This window comes from Alligator mississippiensis, chromosome 10 (assembly GCF_030867095.1).
Source record: "Alligator mississippiensis isolate rAllMis1 chromosome 10, rAllMis1, whole genome shotgun sequence".
Taxonomy (NCBI): Eukaryota; Metazoa; Chordata; order Crocodylia; family Alligatoridae; genus Alligator; species Alligator mississippiensis.
In genome coordinates this window covers 41130658-41152306 of record NC_081833.1, presented here as the reverse complement: position 1 = coordinate 41152306, position 21649 = coordinate 41130658, and the positions used below count along the sequence as shown (strand labels likewise).

The 21649-nt window shown below is 51.1% G+C and overlaps 2 protein-coding genes across 2 annotated transcripts in view; one reads left to right on the top strand and one right to left on the bottom strand.

Annotated features, from left to right (window-relative positions):
* Positions 1 to 3766, top strand: part of BCAR1 (BCAR1 scaffold protein, Cas family member) — a 57834-nt gene extending 54068 nt beyond the window's left edge. Inside the window, exons 6-7 of the mRNA XM_059713732.1 lie at positions 804 to 893; positions 2147 to 3766. Coding sequence (XP_059569715.1) covers positions 804 to 893; positions 2147 to 2662 — 606 coding nt within the window. The 3' untranslated portion in view covers positions 2663 to 3766. The remainder of the gene's footprint in view (positions 1 to 803; positions 894 to 2146) is intronic.
* A 3577-nt stretch (positions 3767 to 7343) lies between these two features.
* LOC102565040 (chymotrypsinogen A) lies at positions 7344 to 14957 on the bottom strand. The gene is made up of 7 exons (XM_006262197.3): positions 13683 to 14957; positions 12536 to 12639; positions 12215 to 12294; positions 11436 to 11514; positions 10369 to 10549; positions 8713 to 8846; positions 7344 to 7558 (listed from the first exon to the last, which is right to left on the bottom strand). The coding sequence occupies exons 1-7, from the start codon at positions 13732 to 13734 to the stop codon at positions 7397 to 7399; spliced, it is 792 nt and encodes a 263-aa protein (XP_006262259.1). The 5' UTR covers positions 13735 to 14957; the 3' UTR covers positions 7344 to 7396.
* Between the last annotated feature and the right edge of the window lie 6692 nt (positions 14958 to 21649).

Sequence of the window (21649 nt, the reverse complement as noted above, 5' to 3'; positions counted from 1 at the left end):
CTCCTTGACTGTCCCAGGGTGAGGAGGGGCTGAGCATCCATCACAGTGTCCCAGTATGGGGGGCTCCCCATTTAATGCCAGCCACTGCAGGGCCAGGTGCTCTGTTCCCCTCGGCACATGCCTGCTCATAGGTCACTATGGGGCACTGCTGATCACAAAAAGCTGATGGGACTGGCCAGTCCAAGTAGGACTCTAGCTAGCTTGTCTCCCCCAGCAGCATGCCTGCAGTGCCACCTCATAGTCATCTGGCTCACTGTGCTGCAGACTTAGCACAAAAACCTGCCCTGGGCAACTAGCATGCTTTGGAGACATGGTCTCCAGCTTGTGGTATCCCACACTGCCTCTGGACAGAATAGACACTGCAGGCTGGGCCCTGCCAGTGCTACATGGCTGCCTCTCTGGTTTAGAGGTGGAGGGTGGTCACTTAGTTCTGTTGGTCTGAGCTGAATACAGCCCTTGGGGCTCACAGGATCAGCCCTATCATAGGACAATATTATGGACACTATAAATCAGATTCAGAGCCAGAGAGCCTCAGGGAACTCTTTCAGAGACCCATCCTTGCTCGGTGGCCAGGGCCCATGCTGGGGGCTTCTGATAGAGGAGACCCTCAGTGTGATGGGTCTGGATATGGCTGAGAGCTGCGGACCAGGCACTTCCTCAGCAGGGAAAGACAATGGTGCTGAGCCTCCAGAGCTATATTCCCCCTGTGCCCACACACAGACTTCCCCTGCTGCAGGCCTGTTTTGTGACAGGGTCCCCAGGGGTGTCTCACTAACCACCTTCTTTGTGTGGCTTCCTTCCAGGGCAAGGAGGAGTTTGAGAAAACCCAGAAGGAACTGCTAGAAAAGGGCAACATCATGTGGCAGGGCAAGGGGCAGCTGGAGCAGCAGCAGGTAAGGGTGGAATCCCGTGGACAAGGGCAGGGGGTTCCACCTGGCAGCAGGATCCTACAGAGAACTCCCTTGCTTTACTTGATGCGGTGGTCTGCAGTGACCTGCTCTGCAGCGTGCCAAGATGAATTCCAGAATCAAGGGAAAGGCTTTAAGCCCATGGCATTAACAGACTCTTGGTGTTGGGTGAGGAGCTCCAGTGGTACAATTAACTGGCCCTTGCTGGGGCTGCACGTGAGAATTGGCCTGTGTGTGTTTCTGCTCTGCCAAGTAATTGTAAAGGTGCTCCCTGTTGACTGCCAGAGATGAGCAGAAGGCCTGATTCACCAGGAAACTGCCTTTCCTAGTTGCTAGCCTAGTCTACTCAGTGAGGAAGCAGACATTCACACTGGCCTTTTTCTGTCTTGGTCACAATCACCAGGAACACAGGTTAGCCTGACTGGGTTCTAGCTTCAGGGACACTCTCAGGGCCTTTGTGCAGGGGCTGAGGGCAGCACTGGTACACAAGATAGTCCAGTTTACCAGGTAGAACTTTGGTAGCAATCCTGTTGCTGGAGCATGAGCAACTGTGGCTGACTTGGCAGGGCCCGTGTTAATGTCTGGCAGCAAACACTTGCTACTTTTAGGCTTCAGCTATACCTCCAGTCTGCACAGAAACAGCTCTGAGCAAGGAGGAGCCATCTCTTCAGTAGCTTTGCAAAGCAGAATATCACTTTTATCCATATTTTGCCATTCCCCTGTCCTTGTGCTTGGGTCTAGGCACCTGCTCTTTACATGCTTCATTACTGTGGGATGGCTGCTGCTGAGGGTTGGTCCACAAGGAATGGTAATTTTGACATGGCTCTGTTCAGTGCCCAGTCACACCACAGTCTAGCTGGGAGTTGGCATTGCCTTGCTTCACGGGTGTTATTAGATGCTTCACTACTGCCTCACTGGAGTCCCCTGCTACTAAGAAATTAACGCAAGCTGACCAGTTCCTTGAGACGTGCAGGTAAGCTGTACAGCAATGAGCCAAGGGCTTCGGCAGCATGGCTGAATCTTTCATAGACTGAGGGTGATAGGCACCCAATTTCCCTAGATTGCTTTCAAAATCCCAGCCCAAAGGCCGGCAGTGATTTGTGCCTCTGGCTCAGACAGCGACAGGCTGTTGTAGTTTCTGGAGACAGCCTTGAGGGGAGACATTGTCTCACACATTAAGTCAGTGCATTGGCCCCCATATTTGCCTAACCTCACTGTTTTCTCTTGCCTCCCTGTAGCTGAAGCAGTTTGAGCGACTGGAGCAGGAAGTCACGCGACCCATTGACAATGACCTCTCCAACTGGACCCCACCACAGCATTATGCCCAGGTGCGAGGTGGCAGTGCCCTCTGCCCCTCTGACCGGCAGCTGCTTCTCTTCTACTTGGAGCAATGTGAGGTCAACATTACCACTCTGACCAATGCTGTTGACGCTTTCTTCACTGCTGTCGGCACCAATCAACCACCTAAGATCTTTGTGGCCCACAGCAAATTTGTCATTCTCAGTGCCCACAAGCTAGTGTTCATTGGAGACACCTTGTCACGTCAGGCCAAAGCCCAGGACATCCGCCAAAAGATCACTCACTATAGCAACCTGCTATGTGACATGCTCAAGGAGATTGTGGTGACTACCAAGACTGCAGCACTCCAGTACCCATCTCCATCTGCAGCCAAGGACATGGTGGACCGGGTCAAAGACCTAGCCAATAGCACTCAGCAATTCAGGATGGTGTTGGGGCAGCTTGCAGCTATGTGACATCCTTAAAGTTGCACATGCTTATTAAGAACTAGGGTGAGTGTCTGCTAAAGACTCTCTCCATGGAGGCAACTGTGGTCAGCCACAGATGCATGTAAATGGACTTGTAAATATTTAAAAAGACTCCAAGAAGAGGAGCACCGGGAAGGGCAGAAACACCACACAGGAGTGCTAGGCTGGATTTTGTTTTCCTTCTTCCCAATTTCTTGACAAAAAATAGATCATGTCTAGACTGTGCCAGCGATTAAATAAGGATGTTTTACTGTCAAACACTACAGCCAGGATGAAACCAGGGCCTCAGGAAGGGGAGGGGCTATCCTGCAATGAAGAGAAAGAAGCAAATCATTATTTTTCCTAATTGATTCTGACACCATTCAGTTAATGGGCTATATTAAAAAAATAAATAGAAATTGAATCAAAGCAAAGCAATTAAGGTGAACTACAGAGTGATTGAAAGGAAGCCTGTTAGCGTCACCTCACAATTAGAGGAGATTCTGTGATTTCCCTTGACTTTGGAGCCTGATCTAATTAATGAGTTCTTGCTCTCTCTGCTAATTGAACACATTTTAATTGTGCAGGATGAATCAATTCAACAGTATCTTGGTGGAGATGAAAAGGAAACTGAAAACTCCAATGGGGGAAAGGTATACACATACACATGCACACACATACACACACACACACACCTATATATGTATGTATGTGTGTGTGTGTCTGTGCATGTGTATGCATATGTGTGTGTACATGCATCCACGCGTGTGTGTGTGTGTGTGTGTGTGTGTGTGTATGTATGTATTAAAAAAGTACAGTTAAACTGTCAGAAGGAGTGTCCATACTCATCCGTTGCCTCATCCAGTGCCACTATCTGTCAGACTGGCAGCACTGGGGTGACAGTGGGCCAGGTGCAGAGAGGTTTGCCTACCCATTGCATTTCACATTTTGGTTTTGCTAATAATACCAGCTGTAGCAGAAATGCAAATTGAAATTGGTGCCTTGAAAAATTGTGGAGCTTCTGCTGGTTCCCAGAGCTACAGAGTCACAGTCTGTATTTATATTCATTTCCATGTACTGTGCTGATGTGAGAGCATAAAGAATTGCCTAGAACTCTTCTGCCTTGTGATTGCTTTCATGCTGTGGTGCGCAGAAAGAGGCCTTTCTCCTGGGAGGAGACTTACTGGCCTCCAAGCATACCAAAATCCAGAGGAAATAGGATTCTGCATTCCCTCTACAAGTGGAGAAAGGCGCATTCCTTGTCCCAACAGGAGCTCCTTAGGGATGGCTTGGAATAGCAGGGACCTCCATGCATCTTAGTGGACATAGTCTCTGTATCTGCAGTATTTTAGTGCTCTGTATAATGCCCTTCCACTGTGATTCCTTGCCATTCACTGCCTAGGCAGGATAAAGAGGGAGACATGAGCAGTGTTGGTTTCCTAGGGGCTGCTCACTACATGGAGTCAGTACCTGCTGAGCCCCTTTCTCACAAGATGCCAAAGGGTTTGTGAGGGGGCATTAGCTAGCCAATAGCCAGAGTAAGACCAGCATGGCAGGCTGCATACCTAACCATATTTCCACATAAGGAACTACATTCCTCTAGCACTGTGGTGCTTAACCTTTTGGTCTCAAGGGCCAAATGAGTGGTTCAGGGCCAGTCCCTAGGCCAGACAGCCCCAAGATTAGGCCCATATGCCCAGACCCAGTCCATACAGCCTTGATTGGTCCCACATGCCAGGATTGGGGTCCTGGGATCCTGCACAGCTCCAACCTGGCTTGTGTGCTGGGATCAGGGCCCTGGCACCATGTGCCACCTGTGCCTGGTCCTGCATGATAGGATTGAGATGCCTGCATTGTTCCTGCCCAGCCCTGCATGTCGGGTTTGGAATTTTTGTGCTGCCTTTGCTTATCCCCGTGTGCCAGGATCAGGACCTCAGGGCTCTGTGCCGCTTCTGTCCAGCCACATGTGCTGGGATTGGGTCCCATGCTGTTGTGCTTGCTGGATCTAGCATGTAGGGCCATGGTCAACGGGGCTTCCCATGGACTTGTGGGGAGCACTGCAGGCTGGATGACAAGGTGCTGGGGGCCAGATCTGATGCATGGGTTGAGCACCCCTGCACTATCGCATTTCAGCCTATGAGGCCTTTTCCACTTGCACTCCTAAACTGGCATGTAGCATTTCTGTGCATCATTAAACAACAGCCACACTTCAGGCTGCATCTTGATAGAGGACACAGGATTGCTGGGGACAGTGTACTGAACATTTTGAGGTCCCTTGGGTGAAAGAGACTAGGTCAGTGTCAGTTCTTGTCACCATGCTCCACTGCTGACATCACCCAAGTTTTGTCCACCTCCTTGCCCCATGCTGCTCACTCCAAGCTGACCTGTGCACCCTCCTGCCTCCCAGCTTCTCAGCTTCTGCCCACAGTTTAGTCTGAATCAGGCCCTGTGGTCCTGATAGGAAAGCCCCTAGTGTGGACCCTTCATCCCATTCAGAGTTGTACTGATCTCAGTAGTTGGGGGCAGGGATCCCCTGTACTCAAGAGACAAATATAAGGTGCTATATATCCAAATGCACACCCACAGAAAAGGGTGGGGGTGGCTGTCTGGGCACAGAACTGTCGCAAAGGAGCGGAGGGTTCTGGTGTATCATGGACTCAACATGAGTCAAGATATGCTGCACAAAAAAACAGCTGATGCCATTTTGGGCTGTGTTAATAGGAGTTTTCTGTATAAGACACAGTGAGCAATAGCAGCACTTAACTTATTAAGCAGTTGAAGTATTGTGTCCAACTCTGGGCTCCACATTTTAAGGAAGATGTGGAGAAATAGGAGAGGATCCAAAGACAAGTAACTGAAATGGTAAAGGGATTGTAAAGTAAGCTATATGAGGAAAGAGTGTGAAAACTGGGTATGTTTAGTCTGGCAAAGAGATTAACAGGGGCCATGAGAGCAGTTGTCAAACATTTGAAAGGCTGCCATAAAGGAGGAGAAAAAGTGTCCTCCCCTGCCACAGAACTCAGGATACGACCCAATGGGTTTAAACTGCAGCACAACAGATGTAGTTTGAAGCTCAGGAAAAACTTCCAAATCAAAAGAGCAGAAAGGCAATGGAACAAGGGGAAAGTTACCAGAGACTTCTGGGACACGGGGATTTTGTGGCACACTGAGAGCTGAGTGTGCCTACAGCAACAAACAGCCATTCTTGACATGTTTAGAAAGTTGAATTTGTCAAGGTAATAGACAAGGTTCCTTGGGTTAATTTGATATCTTTTATTAGACCAACCCAAATAGTTGGTGAATAGTTATTAAGCAAGCTTTTGGGTACAAAAACCCTTCTTCAGGCTAAGGAAGTAAGGTAATAGTAGCAATTAATTTAGCAACCAGCTCTGGACCAAGGAGTATCATTTTGCTCCATGTGCCAGCAACAAACTGTACTGGGTCATTGACCCTGTCTGTGTCTCCAGGTGCTGCCAGTGTGAACACTTGATTGATCAGGCCCAGTCTCCCCTCTACTTGTGCCAGCTGCAGCCCCCAGGATGCAGGACATGCCAGTGTGTGGTGTCGAGAGAGGCTGAATGGGGGGTCATCATTCACAACATTTCGCCCCCCCACAGAACATGTCTCCCCAAAAGAATCATGGGTCACATGCTCACGCCCTGGGCGGAAGCACCTGTTTGGGCAGGCAGAAATCAAAAAAAGGCTGAAAACCGTTAGTTTTTTATGATAAAAACTATCACTGCATAGGGTCCAGGCCCTAGGGGATGCCTGTCTCAGCAAGCCAGCCATTCTCCATAGCTAGGTGAAAGCAGCAATGGCAACAGCACCTGGGGTGGGAGGGTGGAGGTGGGGGAAATGATGCAGCAGAGCCCTCCATCCTCTTGCCTATGGAGCCATCTCACTAAGGTTGTGGCAGCAGCCTTGACCCCTGAGACAGCCCCAATTCAACAGGGCACAGCCTGAGGAGACACTTCCAGGATCAGTGCATGAGGGGAGAGTGAGGAGCTGTGTGCCTGGGCCTCATGCTGACATAGGCAATACTGGTATTTCTAATGGCCCCTGCATGGAAATGGTGATCCACCTTTGTTATGGTGAGGAAAGGGTGAATTTGGCAGGTGGCTGGGGAGTGGGGGGGCAGGGGAGGCCTGGGGTAAAGAAGATTAGAGCATCAGTCACAAGGACTGGAAGAAGAGACTGGGAGGGTGGGATGATGTGTCACTGAGACAAGTGGGTAGGCCCAGCAGACCAGGGAAGAGGAATGAGGGAGAAGGTGAGGGGAGCAAAAAGTTGCTTTGAGTCTGTGATTTGGGTGTAAATGGGCTACATATGCTTAACATGAGTCAGAGAGGGTAGGAAATCACCCGCTACAGGGCTGCGTTTTTGTTAGAGCCTTCATGGCCAAACAACCGGACAAGCCATGGACAGTACACAAGGATATTCTTCTACCACTGAAATGCAGTCACTCCTAGGGTGGAGTTAAACAGCCACAGGAACACTGAACAGCTTCAGGACAAAAGGGACAGAGCATCTTTTTTCAAAAGAAGGGGCAAAGGGGGGCAGAAGGTTATATCTGAGCTGGGTGAGCCATGGAGCTTCCAGGCTGGTAATAGCGTGTGGCTGATGATGGGTTTGCTCTAATGGCATCCACTGAGCAGTGTGTGATTCAGTAATGTGAAACATGAGAACAGGATTGAGACTGAAGCTAAAGAGCACTTTTATTGGCTCAGACCCAGTAAAGCCAGCTCAGTTACTCGCCATGGTCAGGGCAATCCATTCATGGAACTCAGTCACGCGGGCGTAGACTGCTGGTATGGTGGTGGAGCACTTGCTACTGCCCCAGGACACAATCCCCACCAGGTACCAGGCTCCATTCTTCGGGCATACAAGCGGGCCACCAGAATCACCCTGCAGAGCAGACAGGAGAGCCACACTCAGAAACTGGGCCCAAGGGAGCTCTGCACCACCCCAGCTGCTGACACTTCATCAGGAACCTAAGAAGCAGCTCACACTGCAAGAGCCTTTGTGTAATGCAAGAGGAGCCACACTGGAGATTCCCATCCCAGGAAGCCTGAAGGAAGCTGACTTCTGTCCTGCCATCTCCACACCCACAACCCTGCTCCAGGGACAATTCCTGGCATGGCTTTTCTGCTCTGTGCCCTGCTCAGTATACCCTCCCAGCCTAGCTTTGCCTTGGTCACTGGGAGCCTTGCCTAGAGAGGGGCTGAGGCTCAGGGCCCTCTGAACCAATTACCTCATGAGATCCAGTGAGGGCTCAGGGGGCCCTAGAGAGGGAGCCAGGCACGGTCTTGGGAAGTATCCATAGCCCTGGCACCTACCCATCCCCTAGGATAGTGGTGCTCAATCTAGCCAGCCCTGCAGGCTGGGTGAGTAGTACAGGGCTGGTCTGAGGGCCAGATCCCGCAGGCAGGGTCAGTTGCGGGCCTGATCCTGCAGGGGGTCAGCACTGCAACACTGCACACTAGTACAATCCAGCTCACAGGTGTCATGTCGTCTGGCCCTGGGGATTCTCTACCCATCTGGAAATTTGGTGGCCAGTGAGCTTGGCAATTAATGCTGCCTCTGGTCCCCCACCACCAAATTTCCAGACCCATGGGGAGCTCCATGGGTTAGATGACATGGCTCTGCAGGCCAGCTCTGTCTTGTGGACCACCAGTTGAGCACTACCCCCCTAAGAGCTCTGCTGAGAGAACCTTGGCTCCCCCATCCCTACCTCACTCATATGTTCCCCTGCTTGATGCCCCTCATAGCCTATGCCATAGCCCAGCAATGGAGCAGTCAGGAAGGCAGTCAGCTACAGATGTCCCTGTTAGCCTATTTAGCAGGCGTGCAGGGCCCACTCCCTGTGATGGGCTCAACTCTCACCCAGGGGAGCAAGAGGCTGGAGGAGGCTAGTAGCCCTATGAGTTGCATTTGGCTAGGCCCTAGGATTAGCAGCAGCACAGGGTAGCCAACTAAGAAAAACTGAGCTGCCCAAAGGGTCCCTGGGCACTTGAGGGATGGACAGGCTGAATGAAGGGGCCTGGCCCCAGGATACGCACCATGCAGGAAGAGGAGCCAGCTGCACCAGCACAGATCATCTGGTTTGTGATCTGGTTGCCCCAGTACTCTTCACACTGAAGGTTGCTCAGCAGGGGTAGTGCTGTCTGCTGTAGCTTGTTGGGGGTGAGGAAAGCTGCAAGGGGAGCAGAATGAGCGAGGGTTCAGGACAGGGTGACACGGGTCAGCTATGGGTGTTGCACTCAGAGTAAGGCCCCAGCAGATGGCATATGTGATGAATGGGATCTGGGTGTGCTCCTGGAACCCCCTTGGACATGTGCAGTGTCTGCACAGATCATTGGAGCTGTGTGAGATCCTGGCAGGCATCCCATCAAATTCTCCCTGACGAGAACCTTCCCCTCTGCACTGGAGACCAGCCATTGATCCACTGGTCCCAGATGGATTTGGGAGTCCCATCTCCCTTTGCTGCTGGAAGCCTAGGTGGCCAACCTCAAAGCAGCTTGTGCCTTCCTCCTTTCTAGGATCACATCTCCCCGTGTCAGCAGGCATGAAGCTGCAGATGTTTCACTCCACAGAGGGGCACACCTGTCTCTTAGGCTTGCTGATGCTGGAGGGCTCTGCCACAGCTTAGGGACACTGACACCAACAGAAGATGCTGCTTTTATTAATAGTGCCCCAAGTTTCCTTGACTATAGGTCTTCCTCCCATCCCACGTTCAGAGAGCCCATAATTTCCTGGGCAGTGTCTGTGTAAGACAGGAAGAGCTGTTATCACAGGGTCTGTCTAACTACCTAGCCAGCCAAGGCCTCCCTAGCTCATCCCTTTGTTGGCCCCCCCCAAGGAAAGGATTTCTCCAGGGACCTACTCTGATCCCCCTATCTGCAACCCCAATGCCCAGTACTCTCAATAGTTTAGTCTATGGACCTGCCTCACTCCCAGGGAAGGTTTCATGAGCCAAGGTCTTTCACTGGTGCATGTAGGATGCTGCCACCAGTATAACTAGAGCAGGGTGAATGGGGCAATCAACCTGGGTCTTGAATTGGGGAGGACAAAAATATCTGCTGCCACTAGCTACACAATTGCAATTGCAATCACAGTGGCAACTGGAAGTTGCTACTGCTGCTGTGCCCCAGTCACCCAGCCAGGCCCCTCCACAGCTGGGTGCTGTTGTATCTAGTCCAACCTATTCACCAGAAAAGGGCCCAAGCCACAAAGCTACATGTTGACTCTGGCCTTTCTGTTAGGCTTAGGGATTTCACTCTGAAGAGAAGGGCTGGCTATAGTGACTGGTCCCAGATCCAGGCTTCTCCCAAGCCCTAGGGTGCTCAGCCCTCAGCTCATCATAAACCCACACTCGCCTGGTGCTGGGTGCTTTCCTCCTTGAGATGGAACTGCTAGATTGACATCAATGGTTATAGACACCCAGCCCCCTAAATACGTAAGAGCACATTACTGTCCAACTGTTAAGAGGAGGCCCAGGGAGGCTAGCTGAGCAGTAGCGGGAGGTCCGTGACCAAGCCTTGCTCCCCCAGGCTCTTAGATTGCTGTCTAATCATGCTTCCTTCCCTCTGCGTGTGCAAGGATGACTACAGAACCCTTCACTAGCCAAGTGGGCAGCATTTGGGGCTGTTCCAGCAGCCCCTTCCTAGCTGGCATGGGATCTCCTCCCCTGCAGAGATCCAGCTGACGGCACGTACCGTTGTACCGGGTCTTGCCCCATCCTGTGGTAACGCAGAGCTCGCCACTATAGAAGTGATCCCTGGTTTCTCCCAGGCACACAGGGGAGACTGTCCTGCTGAGTTTAGCAGGAGTGGCCAGCTTGATGAGAGCGATGTCATAGTCGATGGTTTGGGGGTTCCACTTCGGGTGGGTGAAGACCTGACGCACAGAAACAGAAACAGGCAGGTGAAGAGAAATTAGACGGGTACACAAATTGCTCCTGCCATCTCCTCTCTCACCAGCAGGCCCAGGCCCCCCAGCCCCTGGCACAGCCCAGCAGGAGTGCACCTGTGGGGTAGCCCAGCCCTGCTGCACCTCCAGGCCTGGGACAGATCTGAGCACCCACACTGCACCCCAGAATCAGCTCTTTCAGCCCCTGGAAAGCCTGTACAGGGCATACTCCAACTATAGGCTTTGTGCAGCCTCACAGCATGCTGGGAGCTGAGTTGCATTGTCTGGCACCAAGCCCCACAGGAAACAGAGATAGGGAGCAGGCTGTGAGGGGAAGAAGCAGCTCAGTGCATAAGGGACACTAGCTGCCCCCTCGATACAACTAGTGACTGCTTGGTTAGGGCCAGACTGTGGACAGCCCAGGGCCAGGGGTCACAAAGAGCATGTGAGGAGAGAGGGTCCAAGCCCTGCCTCTGCCCCTTTAACACCATTGGCAACTGCACTGGCTGGCTGCAGAAGGGCACCCATGCTGCACTCTCAGAGCCCCACTGGGGCTGGAGCAATACAGGTCACAGGGCCCTGCCCTGTCCCCAACTCTTGCCAGTTCCACTGCCATCATCCACAACATGGGGCTGTCATGCTGAGAGAGCACATCCAGGACTGAGGCTGCAGGTCAACCGCCCAGGCCACAAGGGACTGTCCCTAGAGTGGGCAAAAATGCAGGCTTATTCCACACCACACAGGGGCTCATGACTCAAGGAGGTCTGAGGGGTCTCTGCCTTAGGCTGTTTGTTCTCCTGTTTGCCCTAGCCAACCTGCCTGTAGCAACAATGCCAGAGCAGCAAGGCTGGTGCTGTAAAGCACTCTTACTCACCTTTTTGACAGCCAGTTTCTGTACCTGCTCTGTACTGGAGCCGCGGTCATGTTCCCCAAGCACCACCACATTGGATGTCCTGAGGCCAGAGGAGAAGGCAGTTAATGTCTATGGGAGACTTTCCCAAAGTGAGGGGCCATCTGACTGCAGGAGCCTAGGAGGTGGAGGCTCCTCTGTCCTCTTTCCCATAAACAAGGATGTTCTTGCTAGGTGTTTGATTGGCATCAAATACAATTCAAACTGGATGACAGGGGAAATGGGACTGGATCCATGTGTACTCAGTGGTTTTTTGTTTGCTAATCCCATCAGGACCTGATAACATGCCCCTGAGGTCAATGGAGCTGCCACATTTGGCAGTGTGTTTAGTGGGTCTGTATCTAGCGCACTTGGGGCCACTTGCCAAGAAGACTTCATCTGCACACAGTCGGAGCATCCCACACAGGCAGTGACTTGGTGTGCCTGACTCCATGTAGAAGGGAACTCTTCTCACTGGCATGTCTAGCAGAAAGCAGACCCTGCTGCCTGGCTAAGCTGTCATGTCCAAGAGCCATAGGTAGTTTCTGACATTGGGAGAGGGAGCTGGAACAATCCCACAGAAGCTAAGTTGTGCTCTTGCTCAGGGTGGCCCTGTCCACAGCATTCTGGTCTCTCAACCGGTTTCTCTCCCCCCTGCTCATCCAGCAGGAGACAGCCAGGTTGCTGAGCCATGCTGCACCCAGTACACCATCCTTCCCCTTCCCCTATTGATAGACCATGAACAGGCAGCACTTCCTACTCACGTCACACCACAGTGTGCAGCTGTCACCACCCAGTCCTCCCCGACCAGGGACCCTCCACAGAAGTGCCAGCCACTCTTCTCCTGCAATATAAAATAGGCAAGAGGAGAGACTGTAAGACCTTAGAGTTGCCCCCAGCATCCCCCAAAGGCTTCAGTAACCCATTCTGTCAATAAGGATGCTAAAAGAGAGCTTGGTGAATGAGGGGCAGGGGAATCACTGCAGGGGTGGAGCCCAGGAGGAAAGACATTGTGCTCTACTGGGTTGGAGCACCAGTAACCAATGAGGATGGCATCAACACAGTGACTTCCCACAGCTTCTCACCTGCAGGGAGGCCTGCCAAGGCCAGGATCCAGGAATTGCTTCCTCACCGTTTACAATCCGGGTGTAGCCACTGATGATGGGATGGATGGCTGGAATGCCACATCCTGAGGACAAACGAGTCAGCTAGTATCTCTCCCCACCGTGTCCCATGCTACGGGGATGGGACCATTAGCCACAATAAAGAGAGAGTCCAGATGCAGATGGGGATCTGAACATGATCCCACTCAATCTGCTCATGATGAGGACAGGGTTGATGCTGAACCCATTCCTTCTCATCAATGGTCCCTCATGAACTGGTGCACACTACAGTTTTTCTTAGTATCTCCATTGCCAGTCCTGTAGGTTCACCAGTAACAGCAGCACTGAATCTCAACCAGTCAGTTACATTTTCACTCCTTAATTACTTAAGCACACTCAGGATTTTGCAGAATGACACTGAGAACAAGGGTTTCTTTCCCAGACAGCTTTCACCTTCCATCTCTCAGCTTTTTCAGCTGCAGAGATATACAAATACAAGCTGGAATCAGTTGTTTTATCACAGGATGCTTGCTTTTACACCTCACCCTCTTTATGCTTGAAATCAGTTCAGCCCCTTTCTTTTGGCCCTGGTCAGTCATAGGACATTTCGGCCCTGAATGCTGAATTTCAGGAAGTGGCATGTGACTGAGCACAGCTGGAAACCACCATGAAACCTTATCAGATCATTTCCCACTGCTCTCACTGTACTAACAAACCTTATCCTTCCCAGAGCCCACCAGTGAAAGGCAGCCCTCTCTGGTGTGCGATTCAGCAGCTGCGCACTAGCACACAACAACACTGCATGTTTTAAGAAGGTATTGAAGAAAATTCAAGGACTCTCAGTGACCAGTCTGACAAGTAGGCCAGTGTCAGAGCCAAGAATGGAGCCCAGGTACCTTGAGCCTCAGATCAGTGATCTTCCTGCTAAGTCACAAAGCCTCACACACCATACCCCTAGTGGAGAACCCTCCCTCAGACGGCTAGACACAGGGCTGTCAGCCTGCCCAACATCAGCCTATGCCATGTGTGTCCACACACAGGGTTTTCCTGAATCCCAGCCTAAATTATTTAGCCCTGTAATGGCCTTCACTTGTCTATGCAGCACAAGAAGAGGCTCACTACAGCTTACCATGAGCAGCACTTGCCAGTGTCAGGCAGGAGAGCAGCCACAGGAGAGCCATGCTAGTACCAAGGACAATGAGTTGACAGGGGCAAGAGAAACTCCAGCTCCTTTATATCCACTGGAAACCTAGACTGGCAGGGATGGGGTGGGAACAGGGCCATCAGGTGGGCAGCACCCATGGGAACAGCAGCTCCAGGGTACACATGCCTCGTGATAAATCTGTCAATTATATAGGAGATGGAGGTGCCTTTTGGCAAACTGGATTTTTTTTTAGAAGCAGTGCAGCTAAGCTGGTTTCCTGGGCAGGCTGCTCAGAGTAGCTTATCTGCTTTCACAGTGCAGGGCTGGACACCTCCTGTTTGCAAAGGAAGACAGGATTTTCCTACCCCTTTGTATCAAATACTTCAAGCAAAATACAGGGCCTGGTGGTGGCTCAGGGAAAAAAGCAAAGGAGACAGCTTAGTTATTCTATAAATCCTTTTCCTCCATAAGCATCAAAATGCTTCACAAAGGGAGTTGGCATCAATATCACCATGGCAGAGATGGAGAAACTGAGGCTCAGGGTAGGGAAGTGACTTGCCTAAGGCCACTCAACAAGTCAGCAACAGAGCCAAGAATACAAGCCAAGGGTCCTGAGTGTCAGCCCAGCACCATGCCCACAAGATACCAATGTTCTGAACAGGGGGAAACTGGGCCCTGGGGAGAGCTTTCTGTCAGGGGAGAGGGGAAAAATGAACTGAGAAAGAGATGCTCTAGAACAAGGCAGATGAGCAATGCTGTTCTCTTGAGAAAGGAGGTGCGAAGAGGAAGGTCCATGTGGTGGAGGCTAGCACTGGGGCAGGGAAAGCTGCTCTGCACTGCAGATGAAGGCATGGCTGCCTTCCCTTAAAAGCTGCACTGTGGTTGCCCTAAGGATGTGTGACACTGCATGACAGATCTGGCAAATGTGACCCTCTCACTGGCTGAGAAGCTTTCATCATTCCCAGCAGGCTGCCCAGAACTGTGCAGCAGTCTCCTGCTGCTGCTCTGTGCCAACTGGTGGCAGGGAAGAGAACAGAACAGAATATTGCACCTGGCCACAGCTCCTGACATCCAAATCTACCCTTTCCTCTACATAGCACTTGATGTCCAGAGGCCCCAGTGGATGTCACAAGCAGTCATTAACATGGCCTTGCAAGGCCACCCTGCCTGGTGGAAAGAACTAGTCATGCTATGTAAAGGGGGGAAATTGAGGCCCATGTTGGAGAAGTAGGTTGCCTAAGCCACGGGTGGGCAATTATTTGTGCCCATGGACCACATAGGCAGTGTTGGAGAACTGTAGCAAGTTGGTCAGCACACTCCCCATGCAACAGCCCGGAACCTGTGCACCCTGCAGCTCCTCCCTGCCACTGCTACCAGTGCCCAGCAGCAGCTGAGCACATAGCCCCAGCCCTGACCCTGGCCCCAGCCCATCCCATACTCCCTCCAGACTCACCCTGGCCAAAACGGACCAGCTCCAGACTGGCCAGGACCTATGCATGCAGCCCCGTCCTTGGCCCATCACACGTCTGCTCTCGACCACCCACCCATGATGAGCAGTGGTGGGAGTGACAGTAGCCAAGTAGAAGCTGCTGCTGAGCATGAGGGGAAAGTGGCCACCTCCCTCTCACCGCTGCTAGGTCGTTCTTGCTGCAGCCACCTGGAACCTAGGCCTGGGCTGCCCTGCAGCTGCTCTTCACTGCTGGCATCACTGCTACCAGTGCCACCTCTGGGCCAGCCACCCAGCAGGGCAGTAGTGGCAGCAAAGAGGAGCCTCAGGGCAGCCCAGGCACATGCTCTGGGCAATCACAGCAAGAAGGACCCAGCAGCAATGAGGGGGAGATGGCCACTTCCCTCCCACCCAGCAGCAGCTTCTGCCTGGTTACTGTTGCTGCTCATGGTGGGCAGACAGTCCAGAGCAGGTGTGGGGTGGGCCAGGGTTGGGGCTGTGTACATAGGTCTTGGCTGGTCTGGAGCTGGTCCACTCCAGCCAAGGTGAGTGCAGAGAGGGTGTGCGGCAGGCCAAAGCTGGGGCCAGGGCTGTGCACACGGGTCCCTGCCTGTCTCCATGAGGCTGGGGCCAAGTGGCAGCCAAAGCTGAAAGGAGCCTCTGTCACCTGGGCTGCCTAAAAATGGAGTCCAGCCATGAAGCTGCTCCAACCCTGCTGCACACTCAGGGACAGCAGGACTCACCATGGGTCAGACAGGCTCTGGGCCAGGTGGGACCAAGGCACCCACTGGGGGCCACACAAAGTCTTTCCATGGCTGGATCTAGGCCACAAGCCATATTTTGCCCACCCCTGGCCTTAGTGCACATAGCCAATGGCAGAGATGGAGCAGGAGCCACAGAAAAAGATGCATAATCTAGTGCTTACAGCTGGGCACTGGAGCCAGGAGAGCTAAGTGATGGCCCCACTGTGAATCAGCTTCCTTTTGCATAATGAGAATACCCATGCCCGGGGGTGGTGAGTAAAGTCTGGTTAGCATCTGTTTGGAAAGCCACTGTGTTCATAGATACAGTACTTAATGCTTGGGCTTGCTCAGTTTGTGAAGAATGATCTCCTTATATACCCCAGGACCTTCCAATACAAAGAAAAACCTGCCAGAGCTCATCTAAAAGTCAGAAGGCTCAATCTACCAGCCTCTGGTGGATCTTAACAGCACCAGCAACATTACCTAAGAGTATGGGACAGGAAGAGACATATACTTTTCCCTACTGAAAATCCAGGGAGAATCTTATGTAGGAAAAATGAAAAATGCAAGCAGGACTTCAAGCACCATCTGAAGGTTGGCAGCCCTATTCCTGCACAAAGCACCTGGGTAAGGCAGGACTTCTCATGAAGAAGGTGATTGCCAGTCTCCTTTGTGCCACACCAGAGTGCTGGCTCATATTTAAGCCTCTGAGTGAGGAAGACCACTGACTTACTCCAACTCCACTTCCCTCAGTGCATTAAAAAGAGAGTTCTCCCTCTGACATAATCTGGGCCAAAGTGCCTTGGTCAGTCACAGAATTATTAATGAATGGCAACAGCACAGAAGACAAGCAAAGGTGAAAGGATTCATTCAGACCTTCATCTTCTACTCCATTTCCCCACTGCATCCATGAATGTTACCCTGAGCAGTTTTACCCTAAGGGTAAAAACTCTTCCCATAGAGCTCCCAAACTGCTGTCTCCCCTCCAGCTTCACACTGGGCAGATGAGGGCAGGCCAGTGTCACTATTCCTAGCCCTGGCAGGTGGATCCTAGGTGGCGCATGCTTGGTGTTTTAATTGCAAAAATCTATTCAGATTTCTCCTTTGCTCCCAGTTTCCATACTCAGCATGCTGCCAGCTCTGGGTGTCTCCCCAGCAATGACCAAATGGGACCCTCTGACGGGCAGGGACCCTCTGGATATCCCTCCAGATGCCCTGCCCTGTTCCTGGGGATGGCCATATCACACACTCACCTCTGAGCAAGTAACAATGGAGACAACTGGTTTCTTACTGCAGCATGCTGGCTGCCCTAAGCATCAACCCACTACACAGTGAGGGGCAATAGACCCCATCCCAATTCCTTTCCCACTCTTTCATGGGATCCCTTGCAATAATGTTACTTCAGACTGTGTGTTCCCATGACCACAGCAATGAGGACCAAAGGGTCAGAGATCAGCCCCAGGACTCACTGGGGAGCACCTCCCACTCTGTACAGCAATGAGGAGGGGAAATGTGAGCCTGGACATATCCCAGCCCTGGGCAGCTTGAACTTTCATTTGGCTCAGGCTCTTATCTCCATGTCTCATGACACTGTTTTAGGCCCATCCCTGATGCCAGGATGTAGATGCTTGAAGGGAGAGGTCTCATGCTTTTTATGCCAGAGTGAAGACCACTGTGAGAGCTGCTCCTTGCTAAATGGCACAGCTGACAACTTTCTCACCTCAGCCCCTTCCTGTTTCCATGGCCACTGGTTCACAAGGGACAAAAAAGGACTTCCCAGAGGACCAAAAATAAACTCTTATCCCCCTGCCTCCAAGCTGCAGTCAAACCCAGCTGCTGCTTCCCAGTGTTATCAAGGAGGCATCTGCAGCAGACTCCTTTGTTTCTCAGGATGTGGGGTTGAGATGTGCTTACACTTGTTCTTCACAGGCATGACTACCTGCCTGCACTGAGCTTCTCATGCCCAGAGAGGTAACACAACACCTCAAAGCTGGTGCAGCAGCATGTGACATCCTCAGGCAGGGTACCTACAGATGTCCTAAGGTTTGAACTGAATAGAGTGGATTATCCAGGAATGCAACTAAGCTTGGAGGGGGTTGTGGGGCACAGAGACGCATGGTCTTGCAGATATGGGGTAGCTTGAAACTTAAGATACCAGTTCCATTCCTAACTCAGTTCTCCTACTGACTACAGCTGGTGCCTTGGGAAAGGTACTGTATGTTGCTTTCATCAACCGACTTTAAGACACAGCAGAGATTGGAAAACTGGCAAAGAAGATGTGACAAAGATGCTTGGAAAAGTAGGTTATGCTTGATATAAGGCTGGCAAAAACAGGGTTGTTTAGCTTTCAAAGGAGATGAGTTAGATGGGATTTGATTGTGGTGATCAGAATTATTGTGGGGATGGCAAAAATGGAGCCCTCCTCCCTTCTGCCCCCTGGTGCTAACAGCTTGATGTTAGTTGCTCTCTTTATCCCAGGCAGTTAGTCAATATTCAGGCTGCACACCATTTCTCCTTATGAAAGGAAAGGGAGGATGTAAACCAGGGTTATTCTTTGGTGTAAACTTGTTTGCTTACAAGAAGGCATTTGAGATACTGCTCCCCTGGAAACAAGCAATAGCTGGAAGCTCATTGCTCACAAATCCCTGAACTTGCCATTCCACTGAGCTCTGGAAGCTTTGTATCTCTGCTTCCTCTCACTCCTGTTTTCATTGCAACTTTTCCAGGCTATTTGATTTAACACACACTGGCCATAACATAATATGCTAGCTCCTGCATTACAGACTAGGCAATCCCTCTGGCTACAAGGCATAGCTCTGACCTCCTGTGTGGCCTGGAGCTTTGGGCAGTATTCTCACAAGTGTTACATAAAGGGCACATCAACACATGCTTTTATGTGCACCTAAACTTAATGAGCATTAAGGCAATTTAGGTGTGCATCTACACGGGTATCAAATTTAGGTGTGAATAGCGTAAAATTGCCATTTTTAAGGTGCAGTAAGAGTGTGAATGTGTAGACCAGTGCCCTTAATGTGCCTTAAAAATGGCTAATGCACCTTAAATCGGCACGTGTAGACATGCCCAAAGGGGCTTGGGTGCTCCATCCATTGAGCCTGAACAAGGGTGTTGGGCTCCATTGGAATCAATAGGATTTGATATTCTTTTGATCAAAGACTCCCTGGCTGGCACCTGTTAGTGCTTTTAATCATAATTATACTATAGCTATAGATCTGTGGTACCAATAAAAAGGTACATGGGTCATTCTTCACACAGTTTAAAATCAACCTTTGGAACTCACTTCTGAAGGCAGTCACCAGTTTAAGGACTGGTCTGGATCTTCAGTGGAAGGTACACTTAGGTAACAAGGTGACTGTGGAGCATGCGGAGTTGCTCATGATTTTGTTGTGCACCTAAGTTCCCCATCTTTGTACCTGCTGTTATACTCTGGGGTTGCATGAGCTAGCTTGCACCTGAGCATGGGTGAAGTGAAAGTCTGTACATTGCTGCCTGACTTGGTTAGAAGTGGACTATAAGGGACTGAACAGGGCCTTCCATTGACAGAAGGAACAGCTGAGACAATATAATGAAGCTCCAGTAACCAGCGAGTAACTCACAAGGGTTAGCACCCAGGCCGGAGAACAAGGAAACTCAGCAGAGACAAACTGCCTAGAAAAAGGGCCACAACAGGAACTCCACAATCTCAGACAGCATAAACCTCAAAAGAAACGGCTGTTTAGACCTGTCCATCTTGCTGACATGCATTCTGCTTAGGTTTGACTTGCCTTTTTAATCCAAGGAAGCTGCCTGATCTATAACAGCTAAGCAATAAATGTTAACATGCTTTAGAAAGGCTGCCTGTCTGCTGTTTTTCACTTCTGTTTGCACTCCTTTTCTTAAAGGGGCTTGGGTGCTTTTCTTAAAGGAGTGAAGTCCACATTAAAAGCTAAGCCATCTGGAACTCACCGGTAGGCCATGGAGACAAAGGGAGAAAGGCCTGGTCTCAGAGTCAAAGGAGGCAGAGGGCTTTACCTTCACTAGAAACTCTGCCTGGGCTGGCTTCAAGGGGTGCTCACAGAGAGACTGTAGAGCCTGGTGGCCTGAAACATGAACTCCACAATGGAAATAGTGACAATGACAAAGTTCTGTGCTCAAGAATCAATCATACAGAATCAGAACAGTACCTCCTCCATGCACAGACCTGCACATTTGGCCTGATGAATTGTTGGTGGTACTCATCTTCCTTTGGAGCATGAGGCATCTGCTCTGGTGGAAGCAGGAGCTGAGCTTGAGGCACTCCTTACCTGGTGGGTGTGGTTGATTTGCAGGTTCCCACTTGAGTTCTGCTATGTCACATGAGCTTTCAGCACACCCACCTCAGCCCCTGAGACTGCATGGCCCAAAACTGATCCATGCTGTAGAGAGAAGTATCAAACATTGTGAAGACAATGTTCATAGCAGGTAGATCATGCCTGACTAATCTAGTCTCTTTTTATGACCAGGTTACAAAACGCCTGGACGCAGGAGTAGGGGTTGATGTCGTATACTTAGACTTCAGGAAGGCCTTCGATACAGTATCCTACACCATAGTGGTAAACAAGTTAAGAGGCTGTGACTTACATGACTACACAGTCCGGTGGGTGGCGAATTAGCTAGAGGGTCGCACCCAGAGAGTAGTAGTGGATGGGTCGGTATTGACCTGGAAGGGTGTGGGCAGTGGGGTTCCGCAGGGTTCGGTCCTTGGACCGATACTCTTCAATGTCTTCATCAGCGACTTGGACGAGGGAGTGAAATGTACTCTGTCCAAGTTTGCGGATGACACAAAACTGTGGGGAGAAGTGGACACACCAGAGGGCAGGGAACAACTACAAGCAGACCTGGACAGGTTGGACAAATGGGCGGAAAACAACAGAATGCAGTTCAACAAGGAGAAATGCAAAGTGCTGCACCTAGGGAAGAAAAATGTCCAGCATACCTACTGCCTAGGAAATGACCTGCTTGGTGGCACAGAAGTGGAAAGGGATCTTGGAGTCCTAGCGGACTCCAAGATGAACATGAGTCGGCAGTGTGACGAAGCTATCAGAAAAGCTAATGGCACTTTATCGTGCATCAGCAGATGCATGACAAACAGATCCAAGGAGGTGATACTTCCCCTCTATCGGGCACTGGTCAGACCGCAGTTGGACTACTGTGTGCAATTTTGGGCACCACACTTCAAGAGGGATGTGGATAACCTGGAGAGGGTCCAGAGAAGGGCCACTCCTATGGTTAAGGGCTTGCAGGCCAAGCCCTACGAGGAGAGACTGGGGCACCTTGACCTCTTCAGTCTCCGCAAGAGAAGGTTGAGAGGCAACCTTGTGGCTGCCTATAAATTCATCATGGGGGCACAGAAGGGAATTGGTGAGGTTTTATTCACCAAGGCGCCCCCGGGGGTTACAAGAAATAATGGCCACAAGCTAGCAGAGAGCAGATTTAGACTGGACATTAGGAGGAACTTCTTCACAGTTCGAGTGGCCAAGATCTGGAATGGGCTCCCAAGGGAGGTGGTGCTCTCCCCTACCCTGGGGGTCTTCAAGAGGAGGTTGGATATGCATCTAGCTGGGGTCATCTAGACCCAGCACTCTTTCCTGCCTATGCAGGGGGTCGGACTCGATGATCTATTGAGGTCCCTTCCAACCCTAGCATCTATGAATCTATGAATCTAAGACAGAATAAATCTGAAGAGAGAGAGGAAAAGAAAAAGTACACAGATGGGTAGCAAAAAT

What these genes read in the sequence shown, in the direction of transcription:
- LOC102565040 (XM_006262197.3), bottom strand. Translation starts at nt 13,734, where the DNA reads ATGGCTCTCCTGTGGCTGCTCTCCTGCCTGACACTGGCAAGTGCTGCT. An exon ending in GCTGCACACTGTGGTGTGAC is followed by an intron (nt 11,515 to 12,214) that starts GTGAGTAGGAAG and finishes CTCTGGCCTCAG; the next exon opens with GACATCCAATGTGGTGGTGC. An exon ending in AGAAACTGGCTGTCAAAAAG is followed by an intron (nt 10,550 to 11,435) that starts GTGAGTAAGAGT and finishes TCTGTGCGTCAG; the next exon opens with GTCTTCACCCACCCGAAGTG.